Source organism: Schistocerca gregaria, chromosome 11 (genome assembly GCF_023897955.1).
Source record: "Schistocerca gregaria isolate iqSchGreg1 chromosome 11, iqSchGreg1.2, whole genome shotgun sequence".
Lineage (NCBI taxonomy): Eukaryota > Metazoa > Arthropoda > Insecta > Orthoptera > Acrididae > Schistocerca > Schistocerca gregaria.
Genome location: NC_064930.1, coordinates 147474356 through 147497846, shown reverse-complemented (window position 1 = coordinate 147497846; position 23491 = coordinate 147474356). Strand labels below are relative to the sequence as shown.

The following is a 23491-nucleotide window of genomic DNA, read 5'->3' as shown; positions in this document are numbered from 1 at the left end:
GGGGGTGGGGGGAGGGGGAGGGAGAGGGGGTGGACGGCAGGGTGTGATGAAGCGAAGGGGGGTGGGGGGTTAGGGGAAGGGAGGGGGAGGGGAATGCAGGTATACCGCAGCGGCGATCCCCCGAGGCCATAATGACGCCGACATCGCCGCCCGCTAGCGGAACACGGCACGCCAGTGATGGCCAATATCCTGTATGACGTCAGGGGGCAGCCCCAGCGTAGGGCACGATGCACAGAATTGTTCTGGAGCCCTCCGGAAACTCTGCAGTACCTGCAAATTTGTTGCCTACCTGCGTTCTCCCACACCACAAAACTACTTCTTCAGCATCTATATTTTTGTGGGGAATGTTTGCGAGACAGTGCCAGTGTTTCCTGGAGTTGGACAATAAATTGTAGGTGGGACTGAGCCAGGTAATTAGCAGGACAAAAATGCTGTTCTTCTACAAGACCGATTCCCTACTAAACACTAGTGCAGCCAACGCATCAGTACTGCTTGATCACGACAGTATTGCACTTGACCACCCTTTGCTGTTACCAGAAACACATCATCACATTACAGTAAAAAAGTACTGTGCAACCTAAGGAAAGTGCATCACACCTTGCATGAATTACAGACATACAGGGTGTTACAAAAAGGTACTGCCAAACTTTCAGGAAACGTTCCTCACACACAAATAAAGAAAAGATGTTACGTGGACATGTGTCCGGAAACGCTTAATTTCCATGTTAGAGCTCATTTTAGTTTCGTCAGATTGTACTGTACTTCCTCGATTCACCGCCAGTTGGCCCAATTGAAGGAAGGTAATGCTGACTTGGGTGCTTGTGTTGACATGCGACTCATTGCTCTACAGTACTAGCATCAAGCACATCAGTACGTAGCATCAACAGGTTAGTGTTCGTCACGAACGTGGTTTTGCAGTCAGTGCAATGTTTACAAATGCGGAGTTGGCAGATGCCCTTTTGATGTGTGAATTAGCACGGGGCAATAGCCGTGGCGCGGTACGTTTGTATCGAGACAGATTTCCAGAACAAAGGTGTCCCGACAGGAAGATGTTCCAAGCAATTGATCGGCGTCTTAGGGAGCACGGAACATTCCAGCCTGTGACTCGCGACTGGGGAAGACCTAGAACGACGAGGACACCTGCAACAGACGAGGCAATTCTTCGTGCAGTTGACGATAACCCTAATGTCAGCGTCAGAGAAGTTGCTGCTGTACAAGGTAACGTTGACCACGTCACTGTATGGAGAGTGCTACGGGAGAACCAGTTGTTTCCGTACCGTGTACAGCGTGTGCAGGCACTATCAGCAGCTGATTGGCCTCCACGGGTACACTTCTGCGAATGGTTCACCCGACAATGTGTCAATCCTCATTTCAGTGCAAATGTTCTCTTTACGGATGAGGCTTCATTCCGACGTCATCAAATTGTAAATTTTCACAATCGTCATGTGTGGGCTGACGAGAATCAGCACGCAATTGTGCAATCACGTCATCGACACATATTTTCTGTGAACGTTTGGGCAGGCATTGTTGTCTTCATGGGGCCTCATGTTCTTCCACCTACGCTCAATGGAGCACGTTATCATGATTTCATACGGGATACTCTACCTGTGCAGCTAGAACGTGTGCCTTTACAAGTACGACACATGTGGTTCATGCACGATGGAGCTCCTGCACATTTCAGTCGAAGTGTTCGTACGCTTCTCGACAACAGATTCGGTAACCGACGGATTGGTAGAGGCGGACCAATTTCGTGGCCTCCACCTTCTCCTGACCTTAACCCTCTTGACTTTCATTTATGGGGGCATTTGAAAGCTCTCATCTACGAAACCCCGGTACCAAATGTAGGGACTCTTCGTGCTCGCATTGTGGACGGCTGTGGTACAATACGCCATTCTCCAGGGCTGCATCAGCGCATCAGAGATTGCGTGCTACGGGAGGTGGATGCACGTATCCTTGCTAACGGAGGACATTTTGAACATTTCCTGTAACAAAGTGTTTGTAGTCACGCCGGTACGTTCTGTTGCTGTGTGTTTCCATTCCATGATTAATGTAATTTGAAGAGAAGAAATAAAATGAGCTCTAACATGGAAAGTAAGCGTTTCCGGACACGTGTCCACATAACATATTTTCTTTCTTTGTGTGTGAGGAACGTTTCCTGAAAGTTTGGCCGTACCTTTTTGTAACACCCTGTATACACACAAATCACTCCCAGGTGCAATAATATTGCGGTCGATTAACATTGTTTTGTTGTTGTTGTCTTTGGCCCGTAGGTTGGTTAAATGCAATTCTTCATGCCAATCTATCGTGAGCGAGCATCTCAATCTCTGAATAACTATGCAACCTAAATCCTTCTGAATCTGCCTACTGTATTCATCTCTTGGTCTCCCTCTACTATTTTTCTCCCCCCCCCCCCCCACTCATACTTTCCTCCATCACAAAATTCACGAACATTTCTTTTAATCAAGATGTGCCATAAATCTCCTTTCTCTCTAGTTCTATCCAGTACCTCCCAGTTAGTTATCCTAGCTCATCTTAAGCTTTGTCCTGTAGCAGCATATTTTGAAAGCTTCAATTCTTGTATCAGCTGTTCGTCCTTTACATTTCACTTTTGTGCAAAACAAACACCATCTGAAAGGTCTTCGTGACACTTGAAATTATAATATTCGATGTTAACAGATTCTTCTTTTTCAGAAACACTTCTCTTGCTACTTCCACTCTGCATTTTATGTTCTTTCTACTTTGACCATCATCAGTTCTTTTGTTGTCCAAATAGCAGAACTCATCTGTCAATGTTAGTCTCTCATTCTGCAATTTAATTCGTTCACTATCCCCTTATTTAAGTCCCCTACATTCCATTCCCTTTGTTCTACTTTCATTCATGTCATATCTCCCTTTGAAATCCTTTGCTGTGTGTGATAAAATTACGGTGTCATTGGCAACCCCCAGAGTTCTTACTTCTTCTCCCTGAACTTTTTGCTTCCTTTCCTAATTTTTCTTTTCTTTACTTTACTACTTGCTCAGTGTACAGATAGGCTACAACCCTGTCTCAGTCCCTTCTCAACCTCTGCTTCAATTTTATACTCATCAGCTCTAATAACTGTCATCTGGTTTCTGAACAAGTTTTAAATAGTCTTTTGCTCCCTGTATTTTACCCCTGCCACCCTCAGAATATCGAAGAGTGTGTCCCAGTCAACATTGTCAATAGCTTTGTCTAAGACTACAAAAGGTATAAACGTAGGTTTGCTTTTCTGACTTCATAGGTGAGTCATGTGGTCAGTATTGCCTCGCGTCTTCCTACATTTTCCTGGAATCCAAACTGATTTTCCTCGAGGTCGGCTTCTACCTGTTCTTCCATTCTGCTATAAGTAATGTGTGTCAGTATTTTGCGACCATGAATTATTAAAGTTCTGGCTCGGAAATATTTACACTTCAGCTGTTTCGCATTCGAGACCAGTTCCTTATCCACTTACTAAACGAGGATGGTAGTAGATGGGAATTTTGTAGAGGTCTCCAAACCTGTGCTTCAGGAGTTTATCGGATTGTTGTACATCTATACAATATACAAACAAGTTGTTGTTCAACTATGTTACAAAAAATCTTGAAAAATTTTGGATTGATTTAGTTTCAGATTCTTAACCGGTATCAAATTAAACCATCAAACTGAAATAGGCTATAACTATTTTAATATATGTGGTAAATGAATATATATTTAAAATCTTTACTATGATGGAATGACAAGTGTGTGTTTGACGTTGTTGCCGAAGCTGAGCTTTTGACCCATTTACTGCATTTGTTTACACGATACCCTAATCAACAGTCGGACATATATAGCTTATAACTTTTTAATGTATATGCTATATAAATATACTATATAAAGGAGAAAAGTTGTGACACGAACACTGGAAATTTTTTGAGCGATTTACTTCAAATTTATTGGGCAGTAGGCTAATAAACCTTAGGACGAGCATCGGCTACATAATTTTTAATATATATACTGTATGTAATGTACATTTATCTGCTCTATAAAGGGGAAACGGTGTTAGAGGAAAAGCTCAAAAAGTTCTTCACAAATTTACGTCAAGTTTTTACGCGATACTGTAATAACCCTTCGGACGGACGTAGGCTGCATATATTTTTAATATACATGGTACGTAAATATATATACCACACAAAGAGGAAAAACGTTAACAAAATCTCGAAATGTTTTTGAGCGATTTACTTCAAATTTTTAAATGGTATTACAATAAACATTTGGCGGATATAAGCTATACTTTTTGTTGAACAACAGTCTACAGGTTTTCTGTCAAAACCGTCTACATGAAAGGACTTCTGTGCCATGCTGCGCTGCTTAGTTTTCTTTATCCTAGTCAGTTTTTGCTGCATTTTTGGAAGGTAACTATCAACAGCCGTCAAGTAATGTACAATATGCGCGTCTGACCATCCGCTGCTTTTATTTTAAACCCAAATGTCGGCTGGTTTCTGTCACAGACCATTTTCACAGATCAGGGTTAAAACAGCTTAAGCTACAGCATCACATCTGTCATTACTTAGGTAAAGGCGACGTCTCAAGCGTAGTGCAAGTCATGAATTCCAGCATACAGCAGACTTCCAGAAGCATACAGGGGACAGGCAAAATAATGTGAACAGTGGTACTAATGGGATGTTTGTGTTTGACAGTTAGCAACAGAGGTAAGGTAGATGTCATGCTGGACTGCGCGTGTTCAGTGCAGGTTGTTTACGGGTAGTGCACACTTAGTGTTTGCATTCAGAGACCGAGCCCGACGTGCAATGAAAGACCTAACAGAGTTCCAAATAGGGCAGATTGTGGGGGCCCGATTAGCTGGAGCACCAGTAACCGAGGCAGCCAACTTATTGAATGTTTCAAGAGCAGCTGTTTCAACAGTCATGACGGCCTACACAAGACATCGTAGTGTAAACGTAATGGCGGGCGCGAATCAAAATGAAATGAGGGGGAGATCGGCGTACGCTAACGCGGATTGTGTGCGACTAAAGTGACTGCAGAGTTCAATAGCCATCTTTGAGACCCCGTATCTATCGGCACTGTCAGCTGAGATCTCCGTAAAGCGAATATTCGTGCACGAGCTGCTGTACCGAAACCATTAGTGAAGACTGCCAACGCAAAGAAGCATCAAAACTTGGTGTCAGGAGTTTAAAACCTGGACGGCTGGTCAGTGGAAACACGTCATATGGTCCGACGAGTGAACGTTTCCGATATTTCCAACGTCGGGCCGGGTTTACGTCTGGAGAACGCCAGAAGAAGACTACAATCGTGATCGCTCGATTCCAACAGTTACGCATGGAGGTGGAAGTGTGATGCCGTGCTGGTCCCATGATTACTGCCAAAGATCAAGTGAACATTTTAGGTGATGAGGTGCACCGCACGATTCAAATGTTGTTCCCCATCAATGCCGCCATCACCACTGCCAAAGGCCATGTTACAGCCAACGATCACGTGAACATTTTAGGTGATGAGGTGCACCGCACGATTCAAATATTGTTCCTCATAAATGCCGCCATGTTTCAGGAGGATAACGCACCCGTTCACACAGACAGGACGGTACACTCGTGGTACAAGGGGGCGTACTACTGAACTGTTGCCTCTTTCCTGGCCAGCACGGTCCCCGAGATTTTAACATTATTTTACTCTTGTGGGCAGTATTGAAACACAGACTCGGGAGCAGATTTCCGCCTCCTTAATCACTACAGGAGTTAGAAGAGGTTTTGATCCAAGGGTGGCATAACATTTCACTGGAGACTATACAATCATTTTACCGCAGTATTCCAAGAAGAATCGCAGCTGTATTACGGGGAAATGGGGGGATCCAACACCTTATTAATAAACCATTCCCAAGTACGTACGGGTGTTCACATTATTTTGCCTATCCCCCTACTAATGCAAACGTAGACAGCGCAGTACTGAAGAGAGGATCGGAAATATTACAACTGTAATAACTCAGGCCGGCCGCTGTGGCCGAGCGGTTCTAGGCGCTTCAGTCCGGAACCGCGCTGCTGCTACGGTCGCAGGTTCGAATCCTGCCTCGGGCATGGATGTGTGTGATGTCCTTAGGTTAGTTAGGTTTAAGTCGTTCTAGGTTCATGGGGACTGATGACCTCAGATGTTAAGTCCCATAGTGCTCAGAGCCATTTGAACCATTTTAATACTTCTGGTCTTCGCTCTTCAGTACTGCGCTCTTTATGCTACGGAATGCCTACGGAATATCAGACCAGCTGTGTGGCTGGATTGAAGGGTTTCTAGCAAACAGAACACACCATGTTGTTCTCAATCGAGAGACGTCTACAGACGTTAAAGTAACCTCTGGCGTGCCACAGGGGAGTGTTATGGGACCATTGCTTTTCACAATATATATAAATGACCTAGTAGGTAGTGTCGGAAGTTCCATGCGGCTTTTCGCGGATGATGCTGTAGTATACAGAGAACTTGCAGCATTAGAAAATTGTAGAGAAGTGCAGGAAGATCTGCAGCGGATAGGCACTTGGTGCAGGGAGTGACAACTGACCCTTAACATAGACAGATGTAATGTATTGCGAATACATAGAAAGAAGGATCTTTTATTGTACGATTATATGATAGCGGAACAAATACTGGTAGCAGTTACTTCTGTAAAATATCTGGGAGTATGCGTGCGGAACGATTTGAAGTGGAATGATCATATGAAATTAATTGTTGGTAAGGCGGGTGTCTTGTTGAGATTCGTTGGGAGAGTCCTTAGAAAGTGTAGTCCATCAACAAAGGAGGTGGCTTACAAAACACTCGTTCGACCTATACTGGAGTATTGCTCATCAGTGTGGGATCCGTACCAGGTCGGGTTGACGGAGGAGATAGAGAAGATCCAAAGAAGAGCGGCGCTTTTCGTCACAGTGTTATTTGGTAACCGTGATAGCGTTACGGAGATGTTTAGCAAACTAGAGTGGCAGACTCTGCAAGAGAGGCGCTCTGCATCGCGGTGTAGCTTGCTGTCCAGGTTTCGAGAGGGTGCGTTTCTGGATGAGGTATCTAATATATTGCTTCCCCCTACTTATACCTCCCGAGGAGATCACGAATGTAAAATCAGAGAGATTGGAGCGCGCGCGGAGGCTTTCCGGCAGTCGTTCTTCCCGCGAATGGTACACGACTGGAACAGGAAAGGGAGGTGATGACAGTGGCACGTAAAGTGCCCTCCGCCACACACCGTCGGGTGGCTTCCAGAGTAGTACTGTAGATGTAGATGTCGATGTAGATGCTTGTCATAGTATGTTTGTTTCTGAAAGTCCTGTATTGTGTACTGGAATTCATGACACTTTTGAGACGTGACTGTTATTTAAGTAATGAGAGATGTGGTTTTGTGGCTTAAGCTGGTTTATCCGTGAAAGTTCCTGGCACATTAAAACTGTGTACCCGACAGAGACACGAACTCGGGACCGTTGCCTTTTGCGGGCAAGTGCTCTACCGACTGAGCTACCCAAGCACGACTCACGCCCCGTCCTCACAGCTTTACTTCTGCCAGTATCTCGTCTCCTACCTTCCAAACTTCACAGAAGCTCTCCTGCGAATCTTGCAGAACTAGCACTCCTGAAAGAAAGGATACTGCGGAGACATGGCTTAGTCACAGCCTGGGGGATGTTTCCAGAATGAGATTTTCACTCTTGCAGCGGAGTGTGAGCTGATATGAAACTTTTTGGGAGGAGGAGACGAGGTACTGGCAGAAGTAAAGCTGTGAGGACGGGACGTGAGTCGTGCTTGGGTAGCTCAGTTGGTAGAGCACTTGTCCGCGAAAGGCAAAGGCCCAGAGATCGAGACTCGGTCAGGCACACAGTTTTAATCTGCCAGGAAGTTCCATATCAGCGCACACTCCGCTGCAGTTTGAAAATTTCGTTCTGTTTTATCCGTAATCGGTCAAGATGGTCTGCGTCTAAAACCGATCAATATTTGGGTTTAAAATTAAACCTGCTTTTTATACATAGTTTTAACTACCTTAACAGGGCATTTAAACCATAAGACTAATTGTTCCTGCCACATATATTCCTTCTGCTTGTGCATAGTTGTAAGCAAAGATTGTGTACACAACTATGTACAGTGTGTTTTTTTCCTTCGAAGTCGGCTTTAACAGAAAACAGAAAATTTGGAGTATGGCGTACAGGTTTTTGATTAAAATGTTTCTGCAGAGTCTAAATCGTTCGACACTTTGTGATCCTATCCATTCCCCATATTAAAACTATGCAAAATACTGAAGGTACTGTTCTCACAGTTCGGGCAGCTGCAGAGGTGTCTCACGTAGCTCGTAAACCTATGATCCCATCCGATTGACCAACTCATTTTAAGCGACTTCAGTTCGCAGTCTACATGTACATACATAATCCGCAATCCACCATACGGTGCGTGGCGGAGGGTACCTCGGACCACAACTAGCATCTTCTCTCCCTGTTCCACTCCCAAACAGAACGAGGGAAAAATGACTGCCTCTATGCCTCGGTACGAGCCCTAATCTCTTATCTTAGCGTTGTGTCAATCCGCGAAATATAAGTTGGCGTCTGTAAAAATGTACTGCAGTCAGCCTGAAATGCTGGTTCTCTAAATTTCCTCAGTAGCGATTCACGAAAAGAACGCCTCCTTTCCTCCAGAGACTTCCACCCGAGTTCCTGAAGCATTTCCGTAACACTCGCGTGATGATCGAACCTACCAGTAACAAATCTAGCAGCCCGCCTCTGAATTGCTTCTATGTCCTCCCTCAATCCCACCTGATAGGGATCCCAAACGCTCGAGCAGTACTCCAAAATAGGTCGTTTTAGTGTTTTACGAGCGGTCTCCTTTACAGATGAACCAAATCTTCCCAAAATTCTACCAATGAACCGAAGACGACCATCCGCCTTCCCCACAACTGCCATTACACGCTTGTCCCACTTCATATCGCTCTGCAATGTTACGCCCAAATATTTAATCGACGTGACTGTGCCAAGCGATGCACTGCTAATTGAGTATTCGAACATTAGGGGATACTTTTTCCTATTCATCTGCATTAATTTACATTTATCTATATTTAGAGTTAGTTGCCATTCTTTACACCAATCACAAATCCTGTCCAAGTCATCTTGTATCCTCCTACAGTCACTCAACGACGACACCTTCCCGTACACCACAGCATCATCAGCAAACAGTCGCACATTGCTATCCACCCTATCCAAAAGATCATTTATGTAGGAAGAAAACAACAGCGGACACTCCAGACGATACCCTCACCTCCGACGAACACTCACCATCGAGGACAACGTACTGGGTTCTATTACTTAACAAGTCTTCGAGCGACTGTCATATTGGTGAACCAATCCCATATGCTCGCACCTTAGTTAGGAGTCTTGATAGTTAGGAGTCCTGATACTTCGCTGAGTCCTTGTTTGATTTCCGTCATTATTTTCCCGCTTAAGCATCCAACAGTAGTCAGCAAGCACAGTGACATTCCATCTTCCTTGTTACCGTCTCTGGATGTCACGGACATCCTGGTGAAGCCGGTCCCCCTGTTTTTCACTGTAAGGTGCCAGGTTTTCAGGAAAATCGTCTATGTGGTAGTGTAAAAAAGTCGACCTTCAAGCTCACCTTGTCGCCTTGAGCTTCGCATGCTGCTAGCATGCGTTGAACAATGGTTTTGTAGTCACGATCCTTAGAATTTCCCAAAAACTTTCGCACTGCACCCTTGAACGCTACCAAAGCTTCTTTTTCCTTCTCATTCATGCTTTCCGCAAAGAGCGTGTCTGTTTAGATTTCTTATGTCTGGGGCAGTGAAAACTGCCTCTCTTCAACTTTGCTTCTGACAGCTTTGAGAATTTTGTACATGTTGTTGTTGTTGTGGTCTTCAGTCCTGAGACTGGTTTGATGCAGCTCTCCATGCTACTCTATCCTGTGCAAGCAGCTTCATCTCCGAGTACCTACTCCAACATACATCGATCTCTTTACTGTATTCATCTCTTAGTCTCCCTATACGATTTTTACCCTCCACGCTGCCCTCCAAAATTAAATTGGTGATCCCTTGATGCCTCAGAACATGTCCTACCAACAGATCCCTTCTTCTGGTCAAGTTGTGCCACAAACTTCTTTTCTCCCCAATCCGATTCAATACTTACTCATTAATTATGTGATGTACCCATCTAATCTTCAGCATTCTTCTGTAGCACCACATTTCGAAAGCTTCTATTTTCTTCTTGTCCAAACTATTTATCGTCCATGTTTCGCTTCCATACATGGCTACACGCCATACAAATACTTTCAGAAAGTGACTTCCTGATACTTAAATCTATAGTCAATGTTAACAAATTTCTCTTCTTCAGAAACGCTTTCTTTGCCGTTGCCAGTCTACATTTTATATCCTCTCTACTTCGACCATCATCAGTTATTTTGCTCCCCAAATAGCAAAACTCCTTTACTACTTTAAGTGTCTCATTTCCTAATCTAATTCCTTCAGCATCACCCGACTTAATTAGACTACATTCCATTATCCTCGTTTTGCTTTTGTTGATGTTCATCTTATACCCTCCCCTCAAGACACTGTCCATTCCATTCAACTGCTCTTCCAAGTCCTTTGCTGTCTCTGACAGAATTACAATGTCATAGGCGAACCTCAAAGTTTTTATTTCTTCTCCATGGATTTCGATACCTACTCCGAAATTTTCTTTTGTTTCCTTCACTGCGTGCTCAATATACAGATTGAATAGCATCGGGGAGAGGCTACAACCCTGTCTCACTCCCTTCCCAACCACTGCTTCCCTTTCATGTCCCTCGACTCTTATAACTGCCATCTGGTTTCCGTATAAATTACAAATAGCCTTTCGCTCCCTGTATTTTACCCCTGCCACCTTCAGAATTTGAAAGAGAGTATTCCAGTCAACATTGTCAAAAGCTTTCTCTAAGTTTACAAATGCTGGAAACGTAGGTTTGCCTTTCCTTAATCTTTCTTCTAAGATAAGTCGTAGGGTCAGTATTGCCTCACGTGTTCCAACATTTCTACGGAATCCAACCTGATCTTCCCCGAGGTCGGCTTCTACTAGTTTTTCCATTCGTCTGTAAAGAATTCGTGTTAGTATTTTGCAGCTGTGGCTTATTAAACTGATAGTTCGGTAATTTTCACATCTGTCAACAGCTGCTTTCTTTGGGATTGGAATTATTATATTCTTCTTGAAGTCTGAGGGTATTTCGCCTGTGTCATACATCTTGCTCACCAGATGGTACAGTTTTGTCAGGACTGGCTCTCCCAAGGCCGTCAGTAGTTGCAATGGAATGTTGTCTACTCCTTGTTTCGACTCAGGTCTTTCAGTGCTCTGTCAAACTCTTCACGCAGTATCGTATCTCCCATTTCATCTTCATCTACATCCTCTTCCATTTCCATAATATTGTCCTCAAGTACATCGCCCTTGTATAGACCCTCTATATACTGCTTCCACCTTCTGCTTTCCCTTCTTTGCTTAGAACTGGGTTTCCATCTGAGCTCTTTATGTTCATACAAGTGGTTCGCTTGTTTCTAAAGTTCTGTTTAATTTTCCTGTAGGCAGTATCTATCTTACCCCTAGTGAGATAAGCCTCTACATCCTTACATTTGTCCTCTAGCGATGCCTGCTTAGCCATTTTGCACTTCCTGTCGATCTCATTTTTGAGACGTCTGTATTCCTTTTTGCCTGCTTCATTTACTGCATTTTTATACTGCCCCCTTTCATCAATTAAATTCAATAATTCTTCTGTTACCCAAGGATTTCTACCTACTTGAGTCTCTGCTGCCTTCGCTACTTCATCCCTCAAAGCTACCCATTCTTCTTCTACTGTATTTCTTTCTCCCATTCCTGTCAATTGCTCCCTTATTCCCTTCGTGAAACTCTGTATAACCTCTGGTTCTTTTAATTTATCCAGGTCCCATCTTCTTAAATTCCCACCTTTTTGTAGTTTTATCAGTTTTAATCTACAGGTCATAACCAATAGATTATGGTCAGAGTCCACATCTGCCCCTGGAAAAGTCTTACAATTTAAAACTTGGTTCCTAAATCTGTCTTACCATTATATAATCTATCTGAAACCTGTCAATTTTGTACATAGATATTTGAAATAGTCCCCATCCTTTTGCAGCGATTTTACAAATTGTTTCATTAACCACAGTTTGATATGGAGAGGGGGCAACAAAACCTTTCCTGGTGGTACCAAAGTAGTATTGATAACATTTTTCTCTGCAGGTTTTAAAGTTTCTCGGGGCGGCCAATCACTTTTAGTGCAGTGCTGTTGTCTGGCTCTACTATGCTACAAGCATAGGGAGCATGGGTATTTATTAGAGCGTGCGTGCTGACCCAAAAGCATCGTGAGTATTTTGAAGTCGCAACAAACCATCCATTGATGGTCCTGATGTTTGATTTCTTTCCAGGATAATGGCCAGATCGTTATAGTTGTCGTCCATAACCGCAGAATGTCCGATCGGAAGCGATGCAAATTTATTTCCGTTGCGCAATAGTACTACTATAAGAATAGTTTTGGACGAATCAATGGACAGGCGCATCATACTGCATATCAAAGCAGTGCACGACTCCTTCCACGTCGTTGCAAAAAACTAAATTTCCTTCTTTCGAGAAAAACTGGGTAAATTCTTTGTCTCGGTGTCTCTGACGTGACAATGTGCCAGTTGATAAAAAGGTTTTTATTTTTTAATGTAGAACCTGACAGTTCGGCTGCATCTTTCGAAAGACCTATATCTCTTACTGGAGCACTGAGTTCACTTTGAGAAAATAGTTGAGGCCTTTCGTCTACGTCTGAAGAAAAATCTGAGCTTGATAGATAATGGTGTAAAGGATGGGGGGAGGAGGAGGGTATGGAGAGAGAGAGAGAGAGAGAGAGAGAGAGAGAGAGAGAGAGAGAGAGAGAGAGAGAGAGAGAGAGAGAGAGAGAGAGAGAGAGAGGGGGGGGGGAGGGGAGGAGATTAAGGCGTACAGCCAATGACCGTGGTTGTTTGGGAGTTGCGAAGCACTGGAGGGGTCGCCAGTTTAATATATTCTCTAACGCAGTCGCAGGTACGTTTTGAAACGATATAAAACCATTTCCTGCGATTGCGGTAACGTGTAACTTCCTTTTCCCACGACTTTCCTCGACGTTTATTATTTTTTTTCTTCTTTTCGCGCCTCCAGGAGTCTCCGCCGATGCGGTCCGACTGGTCGCCGCAGCAGACGCTGGACGAGGAGGAGCAGGCGGGCGCCGACGACGCACACGTCGACGCCGCACGCCCTGCGACGGACGCCCAAGATTCCGGCAAACAGGTGAGACGGCTGGGGCACGGTGCTGAACACACAGCGCAGTCCACACTCGCGCCTTCGGCTGAGGCTTCGCCGTGTCGCTTTCATTCTTTCACTACCGCTTCACTATCGAACAGTGCGCCGGAACTGTCAACACCTCTTTTTGCCGTGCGAGTTCCGATTTCTGTTATATCACACTGAAGAGCCAAAGAAACTACACTACTGGCCATTAAAATTGGTACACCAACAGGAAATGCAGATGATAAACGGGTATTCATTGGACAAATATGTTGTACTAGAACTGACATGTGATTACATTTTCCCGCAATTTGGGTGCATAGATCCTGAGAAGTCACTACCAAGAACAACCACCTCTGGCCGTAATAACGGCCTCGATACGCCTGGCCATTGAGTCACACACAGCTCGGATGGCGTGTACAGGTACAGCTGCCCGTGCAGCTTCAACACGATACCACAGTTCATCGAGAGTAGTGACTGGCGTATTGTGACGAGCCAGTTGCTCGGCCACCATTGATCAGACGTTTTCAGTTGCTGAGAGATCTGGATAATGTGCTGGCCAGGCAGCAGTCGAACGTTTTCTGTATCCAGAAAGGCCCGTACACGACCTGAAACATGCGGTCGTGCATTATCCTGCTGAAATGTAGAGTTTCGCAGGGATCGAATGGAGGGTAGAGCTACAGGTCGTAACACATGTGAAATGTAACGTCCACTGTTCAAAGTGCCGTCAATGCGAACAAGAGGTGACCGAGACGTGTAACCAATGGCACCCCATACCATCACGCCGGCTTATACGCCAGTATGGCGATGACTAATACACGCTTGTACTGTGCGATCACCGCGATGTCGCCAAACACGGATGCGACCATCATGATGCTGTGAAGAGAACCTGGATTCATCCGAAAAAAATGACGTTTTGCCATTCGTGCACCCAGGTTCGTCGTCGAGTACACCATCGCAGGCGCTCCTGTCTGTGATGCAGCGTCAAGGGTAACCGCAGCCACGGTCTCCGAGCTGATAGTCCGTGCTGCTGCAAACGTCGTCGAACTGTTCGTGCAGATGGTTGCTGTCTTGCAAACGTCCCCATCTGTTGACTCGGGGATCGAGACGTGGCTGCAAGATCCGTTACAGCCGTGCGGATAAGAGGCCTGTCATCTCGACTGCTAGTGATACGAGGCCGTTGGGATCCAGCACGGCGTTCCGTATTACCCTCCTGAACCCACCGATTGCAAATTCTGCTAACAGTCATTGGATCTCGACCGATGCGAGCAGCAATGCCGGGATACGATAAACCGCAATCGCGATAGGCTACAATCGGACCTTTATGAAAGTCGGAAACGTGATGGTACGCATTCTCCTCCTTACACGAGGCATCACAACAACGTTTCACCAGGCAACGCCGGTCAACTGCTGTTTGTGTGTGAGAAATCGGTTGGAAACTTTCTTCATGTTAACACGTTGTAGGTGTCGCCACAGGCGCCAACCTTGTGCGAATGCTCTGAAAAGCTAGTCAATTGCGTATCACAGCACATTCTTCCTGTCGGTTAAATTTCGCATCCGTATCACGTCATCTTCGTGGTGTAGGAATTTTAATGGCCAGTAGTGTATTACAGCTGCCTAATATCGTGTACGCTCTCAGAATCACGCAGGAGTGCCGGAACACGACGCGGCACGGATTCGACTGATGTCTGAAGCAGTGCTCGAGGGAACTGACACCATCAATCCTGGACGGCTGTCCACAGACCGGTAGAGTACGTAGCGGTGGACATCTCTTCTGAACAGTACTTAGCAAGACACTTCAGTTATCCTTAATAATGTTCACGTCTAGGGAGTTCGCTGACCAGGGTAAGTGTTTAAACTCGGAAGAGTGTTCCTGGAGCCACTCCGCAGCAATTCTGGGCGTGTGGGGTGTCGCATTCTCCTGCTTTAACCTCCAAAGTCCATTGGAATGCACAGTGGACACGAATGGATGCAGTTGATCAATCAACATGCTTACTGTTACGCCGGAGCCAAGGTAGCCCCTGAGGGCCGGCAACCCTTATTACACCACAGAGGACGGAGTTGTCTATGTCCAAGGCGTACTAAAACCACTGTGGTAAACACCGACTATTTATATACAATGGAAAGAGACATTCCTTTAAGGGGAGCTCGAGCCATGGCTTGAAGGAAGTATCACTACGCCAAAAACTGACAGGCTGGAGACAGCTGTTTAGGGGCTAGAACTAGCCCCCAAGTCCAGTTCATTCCAGATGCCGACCTCGTGCATGTTGACCGCAGAAGATTACGTCATCGTCTCGCAATTTGACTTTTACTGGCATCGTTATTGTTACCTTTCTTTTGCTGTTCAGTCATCAACCTTGTAAACGTACATTAATAAAAGTTGTGTTTGTGGAAATTTGTTAACTGTCAGTCGCTTCACTTACGTACGTGTCACCTGTCAGAGCCGTATCTACACGTATCAGGGGTCCCACATCACTCCGACTCCCCACGCCCCACACCGCTACAGAGCCTCCACCAGCTTGAACAGTCCGCTGATCACCTGCAGGGTCCATGGATTCATGACGCTGTCTCCATGCCCGTACACGTCCATCCTCTCCATAAAACTTGAAACGAGACTCATCCGACCAGGCAACATGTTTCCAGTCACGAACAGTCCAATGTCGGAGTTGACGGGCCCAGGCGAGGCGTAAAGCTTTGTGTCCTGCAGTCATACAAAATTCACGAGTGGGCCTTCTGCTCCGAAAGCCCACATCGATGATGTTTCGTCGAATGGTTCGCACGCTGACACTTGCTGGTGGCCCAGCACTGAAATCTGCAGCAGTTTGCGGAAGGGTTGCCCTTCTGTGACGTAGAACGATTCTCTTCAGTCGTCGTTGCTCCCGTTCTTGGAGCACCTTTTTCCGGCAGCAGCGACGTCGGAGATTCGATGTTTTACCGCATTCCTGATATCCACGGTATACTCGTGAAATGGTCTTACGGGAACATCCCCATTTCATCGCTACCTCAGAGATGCTGTGTCCCATCGTTCGTGCGCCGACTGTAACACCACGTTCAGACTCAATTAAATCTTGATAACCTGTCATTATAGCCTGTATAACCGATCTAACAAATGCGCCAGACACTTGTCGTCTTATACAGGCGTTGCCGACCGCATCGCCGTATTCTGCCTGTTGATAATCTATTTGAATACGTATGCCTATACCACTTTCGTTGGTGCTTCAGTGGAGATTTAACGGGTTTTCACTATTGATACAATTATTTAACGAATTAAAAAATTGAAGCTGCTCTCACAATGTGTTCGGTAAGAGGCTTAACCCCATGTCAAACGGTTCATGCAGTAGATCAAGTACTGCAATTAGAAACTAAGTTTACCTGTATGATTCGAGAAATCACAAATTACTGAGGCTCTATTCACGCAGTATTTGAGGATAACGGCGAACACGGACTTGCAACAAACTTTACTCATAATTTGAAGCCTTTTAGATCCTTTTTCTGGCTGTGAGAGAGGGATGGGGGGGAAAAACCTATCGATTAAAACCGATGCCGAAATTTCAGTTCTAAATAAGCAGTGTTTTACGGTATCTGTCCGGTCACTGGTGCAGCAGGTGTTTATTTTTTAAGGTAGAAAAGGCGCAAGGTTATTTAGGTGTAGCAGCAGTACTAAAATTTCATTTTCAAATACATATTTTTTTTTAAAAGTTAATTTTTAGTGAAATTGACATTGTGTTGAAATCTTGCGTTATTGTAGAAGATGGAAAATGCGACCATCGGTCGTAATGCAGGATGGAGCCAGCCTTAATCTGGAGATACTTTTACTAAGTGACCTAGCAGCGAAGTACAATGCTTCATTTGGTTTAAAAGATTAAAGATTATTGGCTGCCATTCTATAAAATAATGAAAGAGGAAGGAAATTATGGGAAGAGTAATAAATTTAAAACTTTACACCAAAACTTTTCAGAATGTTGACTCGAATACTGTCCAAATTCTGAAGGTAGCAGGGGTCAAATACAGAGAGCGAAGAGCTATTTACAATTTGTACAGAAACCAGATGGCAGTTATAAGAGTCGAGGGACATGAAAGGGAAGCAGTGGTTGAGTAGGCAGTGGGACAGGATTGTAGCCTATCCACGACGTTATTCAGTCTGTATGTTGAGCAAGCAGTAAAGGACACAAAAGAAAAATTTGGAGCAGGAATTAAAATCCATGGGCCGGCGACATTGTAATTCTCTCAGAGGCTGCAAAGGACTTGGAAGAGCAGTTGAACGGAATGGGCAGTGTCTTGAAAGGAGGATATAAGATGAACATCTACAAAAGCAAAACGAGGATAATGGAATGTAGTCGAATTAGTTGATGCTTACGGAATTAGAGTAGGAAATGAGACATTTGAAGTAGTTGATGAGTTTTGCTATTTGGGGAGCAAAATAACTGATGATGGTCGAAGTAGAGAGGATATAAAATGTAGACTGGCAATGGCAAGGAAAGCGTTCCTGAAGAAGAGAAATTTGTTAACATCGAGTATAGATTTATGAGTCAGGAAGTCTCTTCTCAAAATATTTGTATGGACTGTAGCGATGTATGGAAATGAAAGATGGATGATTAATGTTTTAGACAAGAAAAGAATAGAATCTTATGAAATGTGGCGCTACAGGAGAATGCTGAAGATTAGATGGGTAATTAACGTAACTAATGAGGAGGTACTGAATAGAATTGGGGAGAAGAGGAGTTTGCGGCACAACTTGAGTAGAAGAAGGGACCGGTTTGTAGGACATGTTTTCAGGCATCGAGGGATCACCAAGGTAGTATTGGAGGGCAGCGTAGAGGGTAAAAATCGTAGAGGGAGAGCTGCATCAAACCAGTCTCCGACTGAAGACTACTAGAACAACAACAACAACAAAAAGAGCAACAATCTAGTCCTAGTATAAAATAAAAATAGAAATTAGCTGGTATGCTGCCTGTGCCTGCGTAATAAGCCTTAATCTGCTTGTAGCCCATCAAAACGCACAAATTAACACTAAAAACGGAGTTCTTCAACCTCAGTTTTCACTCTTTAGCACTGACGTAACTCGTTATGCCCAAATAATGGTATGATCCCCGATTACAACATTTTGACCATAGTTTCAAAAAAAAATTACAATCAATAAAATAATAGTCATTTTTTACGTAGTACTCAATCACTAATCACTTCACGAGAACCAGCGAACGTGGAAAGGGCTAACTTTTATTTGCCTTTTGAATTCAGTGTTTTGATTCTATGTATCTTGAAACTGAGAGACTAGGATTTTATCAGTGTTCATTTTATTTCTATGTTTATTACAGGAAATAAAAAAAATTAAAAAAACGAAATTCGGTTATTTGAGAAACCAGATATTTTTGCAGTTTTAAGTCACGTTGGACGGAAGTGGAGAAAAACCGATATAAGCGAAAACCGGTTGTTCCAGCGATAACCCCGATCCTTAATGTCACTTCCTCCCCCCGCAAGAAAAATGTAATGAAGAAAAGTTTAGCGCTTGCTACATTTATGCTGTTCAATTAGTTCAGGATGAGCCATGACTAGTGTAGGAAGACTACCCTAGGCTACAGTAGACTGTCACATCTAAGGGTAGACTGCACCACTTTTCTTCGTAGCTTTCATCAGTTTTAAGGTCGCAGCCACGTTACCTGTATGTTAGACGTGTTGCATACGTGTCGGGCGTTACCTCAGTTCGATCGGTTTGTTGGCGTATGAGACCTGCGCCCTACTAGATTCCCATACGAAGCGGAAGCGGTGAACTGTCTACAAACTGAATGAGTGTGTACAAAGGGTGGGTAACCTAGGGAACATCTTTTTCTACGTTGTTTCCCTCGTATCTATTACGTGAGAAACGACATTTATAGCAAAATTGAAATTGTCCATGGATAATTCAGGTTTCATTCGAAAATTGTGGTTTCTTAATGTGTAAATGGTCTTACAGTATAAATGTAAAAAAACTATACGGATTTATCATACAGCGCTAGAAAATACATATTCCTCAAAAGAAAGGTAAAATAAAAAAACGCAAAAAATAAACATATTAAATATTGGTTCTGTATTACGTCGGTGTTACATAAAACATATTTCTGTTATACGCAAGCCGGCCGCGGTGGTCTCTCGGTTCTAGGCGCGCAGTCCGGAACTATGCGACTGTTACGGTCTCAGGTTCGAATCCTGCCTCGGGCATGGATGTGTGTGATGTCCTTAGGTTAGTTAGGTTTAAGTAGTTCTAAGTTCTTGGCGACTGATGACCACAGCTGTTTAGTCCCATAGTGCTCAGAGCCATTTGAGCCATTTGTTATGCGTAAACAGCTTTCGCACTTAGAAATACAACAGCGAACTTTTGCTTCTGGTCCTGATGATGAACGTTTTGCTGAGTACAAAAACTATAATAATAATATAGATTTTCTTGATGTTTCTGTATGTAAACTGTAGTTGCTTTGGTTACATAAAAGCACAGAACTTAGGCGATCAACTAATTTTTATTACGTACAAAATGCAATTTGTATTTCGTAAGGATGTAGAACACACAGTGGACTAGCACGCAACGATATGCGGTCAGAATCGCCCGCGAAACAAACAAAAAAAATGAAGAGTAGTCTTTGGCTCCTACCTTTATTCTCTCACACATTCATTTACGTTTGAATCCCTACGGTACTGCCGGTAATCCCACACATTACCAAGTCACTTATGCATTGTACCAAAACGACCGCAGCTCCAGGCATGATGTCTCAATTCGTTACTTCTATACTGTTCAATATTATTCGCAGCACATTTTTCGGACACTATCCACATAATCCGTCGAATGTCTCCGAAAAATTCTCTCATTGTACGACAGACAGTTTAGGAAATATGGTGTCGTAAACAGTGAACCCGTTGTACACGTGGTATTTCGATTATTAAAGGAATGTGGAAAGTGGGGGGAGGGCTGTAGAGGGCGTTTTACTGGTGAGTAATTAATTGATTTCGGGTGGAGACTGCTGAAAGGCTACTACAGCAGTGTAATACCGGAAAGAGCAAATGTTTGGCAACCATTATGCTTACCGGACAAGGACGTGGCGCGGCATTAATCGTGGCAGTTCACGATGCAAACCCTCGGACACAACACCGGAGCAATAACTGGCGTGCGTCTCTTCCTTTGTGGCAGACTGAGTATACTCTTGTTTCAGTTTAATTAATTAGCCTTTCAATTAGTTGCAATTCGAGCAACACGCATTTAGAAGGAACAGGGCAAAAAAAAAAAGAATTGCTGTATTGGGTGGCGTTAGCAAAAGCACATAATCATTCCGCAAACTGCGCGACGCACAAAAAATAATACTCTTTTTACAGCCACCATAAAAAATAAACAGCGTTATAACTTACAGTCTGATAATCAGTTTACAGTGAAGCCACACACACAATACTCTGACGCTATGTCCCTGCCGCGTTGGACATTTTCTCTCGCTGGAGACTCACGGCCTTGGGAGAGCCAGTCCTGACAAAACTCTGCCATCTGGTGAGCAAGATGTACGAGACAGGCGAAATACCCTCAGACTTCGAGAACAATATAATAATTCCAATCCCAAAGAAGGCAGGTGTTGACAGATGTGAAAATTACCGAACTATCAGTTTAATAAGACACAGCTGCAAAATACTAACACGAATTCTTTACAGACGAATGGAGAAACTGGTAGAAGCCGACCTCGGGGAAGATCAGTTTGGATTCCGTAGAAATGTTGGAACATGTGAGGCAATACTAAACCTACGACTCACCTCAGAAGATAGATTAAGGAAAGGCAAACCTACGTTTGTAGCATTTGTAGACATAGAGAAAGCTTTTCACAATGTTGACTGGAATATTCTCTTCCACGTTCTGTAGGTGCCAGGGGTAAAATACAGGGAGCGAAGAGCTATTTACAATTTGTACAGAAAGCAGATGGCAGTTATGAGTCGAGGGACATGAAAGGGAAGCAGTGGCTGTGAAGGGAGTGAGACAGGGTTGTAGCCTCTCCCCGATGTTATTCAATCTGTAGGTTGAGCAAGCAGTAAAGGAAACGGAAAAAGAATTTGGAGTAGGAATCTATGGAGAAGAGATAAAAACTTTGAGGATCCCCCATCACGTGATTCTGTCAGACGGCAAAGGTTCTGGATGAGTAGTGGAACGAAATGGACATCATCTTGAAAGGAGCATATAAGATGAACATCAACAAAAGCAAAACGGGAATAGTGGAAGGTAGTCGAATGAAGTCGGGTGATGGTGAGGGAATTAGATTAGGAAATGAGACGCTTAAAGTAGTAAATCAGTTTTGCTATTTGGGGAGCAAAATAACTGATGATGATCGAGGTAGAGAGGATATAAAATGTGGCAATGGCGAGGAAAGCGTTTCTGCAGAAGAGAAATTTGTTGACATCAAGTATTGATTAAAGTGTCAGTAAGTCGTTTCTGAAAGTATTTGTATGGAGTGTAGCCATGTATGGAAGTGAAACGTGGAAGACCTATAATGTTATCCCTGTAAAAAGATCTTTGTAACTGTTTTGTTTATATAAGATATTTTTGATGTGTAAAGTGTACAAGTCGTGTGTGATGTTTAGAGTGTGTGAGAGTTTGCACAAATGCACCATTAGAAAAATGTAAGTACAAATTCTACTAAATTTCGAACAAAAAAATCGCGTGTTGCTTTTATATTGGAGTAAAAGTCAACGAAATGAAGGAGACCCTCACACGTTGACAACGTCAATAGGAATGGCTTAATACACACCCAAAAAACGCACCTGAAAATGGGAATAATTTCCCGAAACGTGGTGTGCGAAAAATTAAAAATATAAAAATCGTGACTGGTAGCAGAAGATTTATTTATAAACAAACCTCTTATTTTCCACATGTTCTGTTTTTTCGTAGATTGTCCCTAGAACTTCCTCATGCCGTATATAATCAGTCAACTTGGTTTCCAGTATCTTCTTACTCACCACATCGCAAATGCTTCGATTCCCTTCTGTTCCAGCTTTCCCACAATTCGTGACTCACTACCGTATAACGGTGTTCTCCAAACGTACATCCTTAGAAACTTCTTGATTATAGGTCTGTGTTTGACGCCAGTACACTTTTGTTGGCCAATAAAACCTTCTTTGCCTGCTCTAGTCGGCTTTTGATGTCCTGCTCGCTTCATTCGTTGTCTGCTATATTGCTGCCGAGGCAGCGCAGTTCATCCACATACTCTTTGAGCCACCGTACGGTGCGTGAAGGAGGGCACCCTTTACCACAAGTAGTCGTTTCCTATCGTGTTCCACTTCAGATGGAGCGAGGGAAAACAGGCTGTCTTAATGCCTCCGCATGAGCCATAATTTCTCGAAAAAAATTTGTTTGTTTGTTTGTTTGTTTGTTTGTGGAAGCAACCATATTCTTATGACACATTCATAAGAATGTGATTGCGTCTATAAATAAACAATTTTTTTTTTACAAATAATCAATAACTCACTCCACTGACAAAATGTCGTTTTTTCCATAATTTCTCGTATTTTGCCTTCATGGTCCGTACGTGCGATGTATTATGGTGGCAGTAGGGTAGTTCGGCAGTCAGCTTTAAATGCCGGTTCTTTAAACTTTCGCAACAGTGTTCTTCGAAATGTCCTCCTTCCCTCCTCGGATTCCCGCTTGACCTCCCAAAGTATATCCGTAACACTAGCGTGCCGATCGAACCTACCCGTAACAAATCTAGCAGCCCGCCCTTGAATTACCTCTACGTCTTCCTTCAGTCCGACCTGGTACGGATCCCAAACACTCGCAACGCTTCGCCCAGATATTTTTAAAAAAATGTGGCTTTGTCAAACATGACACTTCTAATGTTGTATCCGAACATTATGGGTTTTTTTTTCCCCACTCATCTGCCTTAAGCTACATATGTCTACATTAAGAGCCAGTTGTCATCCATCACGCCAACCAGAAATTTTGTCTGGGTTATCTTGTATGTGCCTCGAATCATTACTTTCGTCTGCCCTCGGTTTACACTCTTATCTGTACTCTCTACTCATCAGACTTTTCATTCCATTCAGGAGATCCTCTAATTCTTCCTCACTTTCGCTGAAGGCAGCAATGCCATCAACGAATCTCAACACTGATATCCTTTCACCTTGAACTTTAGCGTCATTCTTGAACCTTTCTTTAATTTCTGCCAATCTTAGATGTATAGATTGAGCATTAGCTGTCAGCCCCAACACT

The 23491-nt window shown here is 43.8% G+C and overlaps 1 protein-coding gene across 1 annotated transcript in view; it reads left to right on the top strand.

Annotated features, from left to right (window-relative positions):
* Nucleotides 1-23491, top strand: part of LOC126295073 (AF4/FMR2 family member lilli-like) — a 404574-nt gene that overhangs the window by 25010 nt on the left and 356073 nt on the right. Inside the window, exon 2 of the mRNA XM_049987318.1 lies at nucleotides 13165-13293. Coding sequence (XP_049843275.1) covers nucleotides 13165-13293 — 129 coding nt within the window. The remainder of the gene's footprint in view (nucleotides 1-13164; nucleotides 13294-23491) is intronic.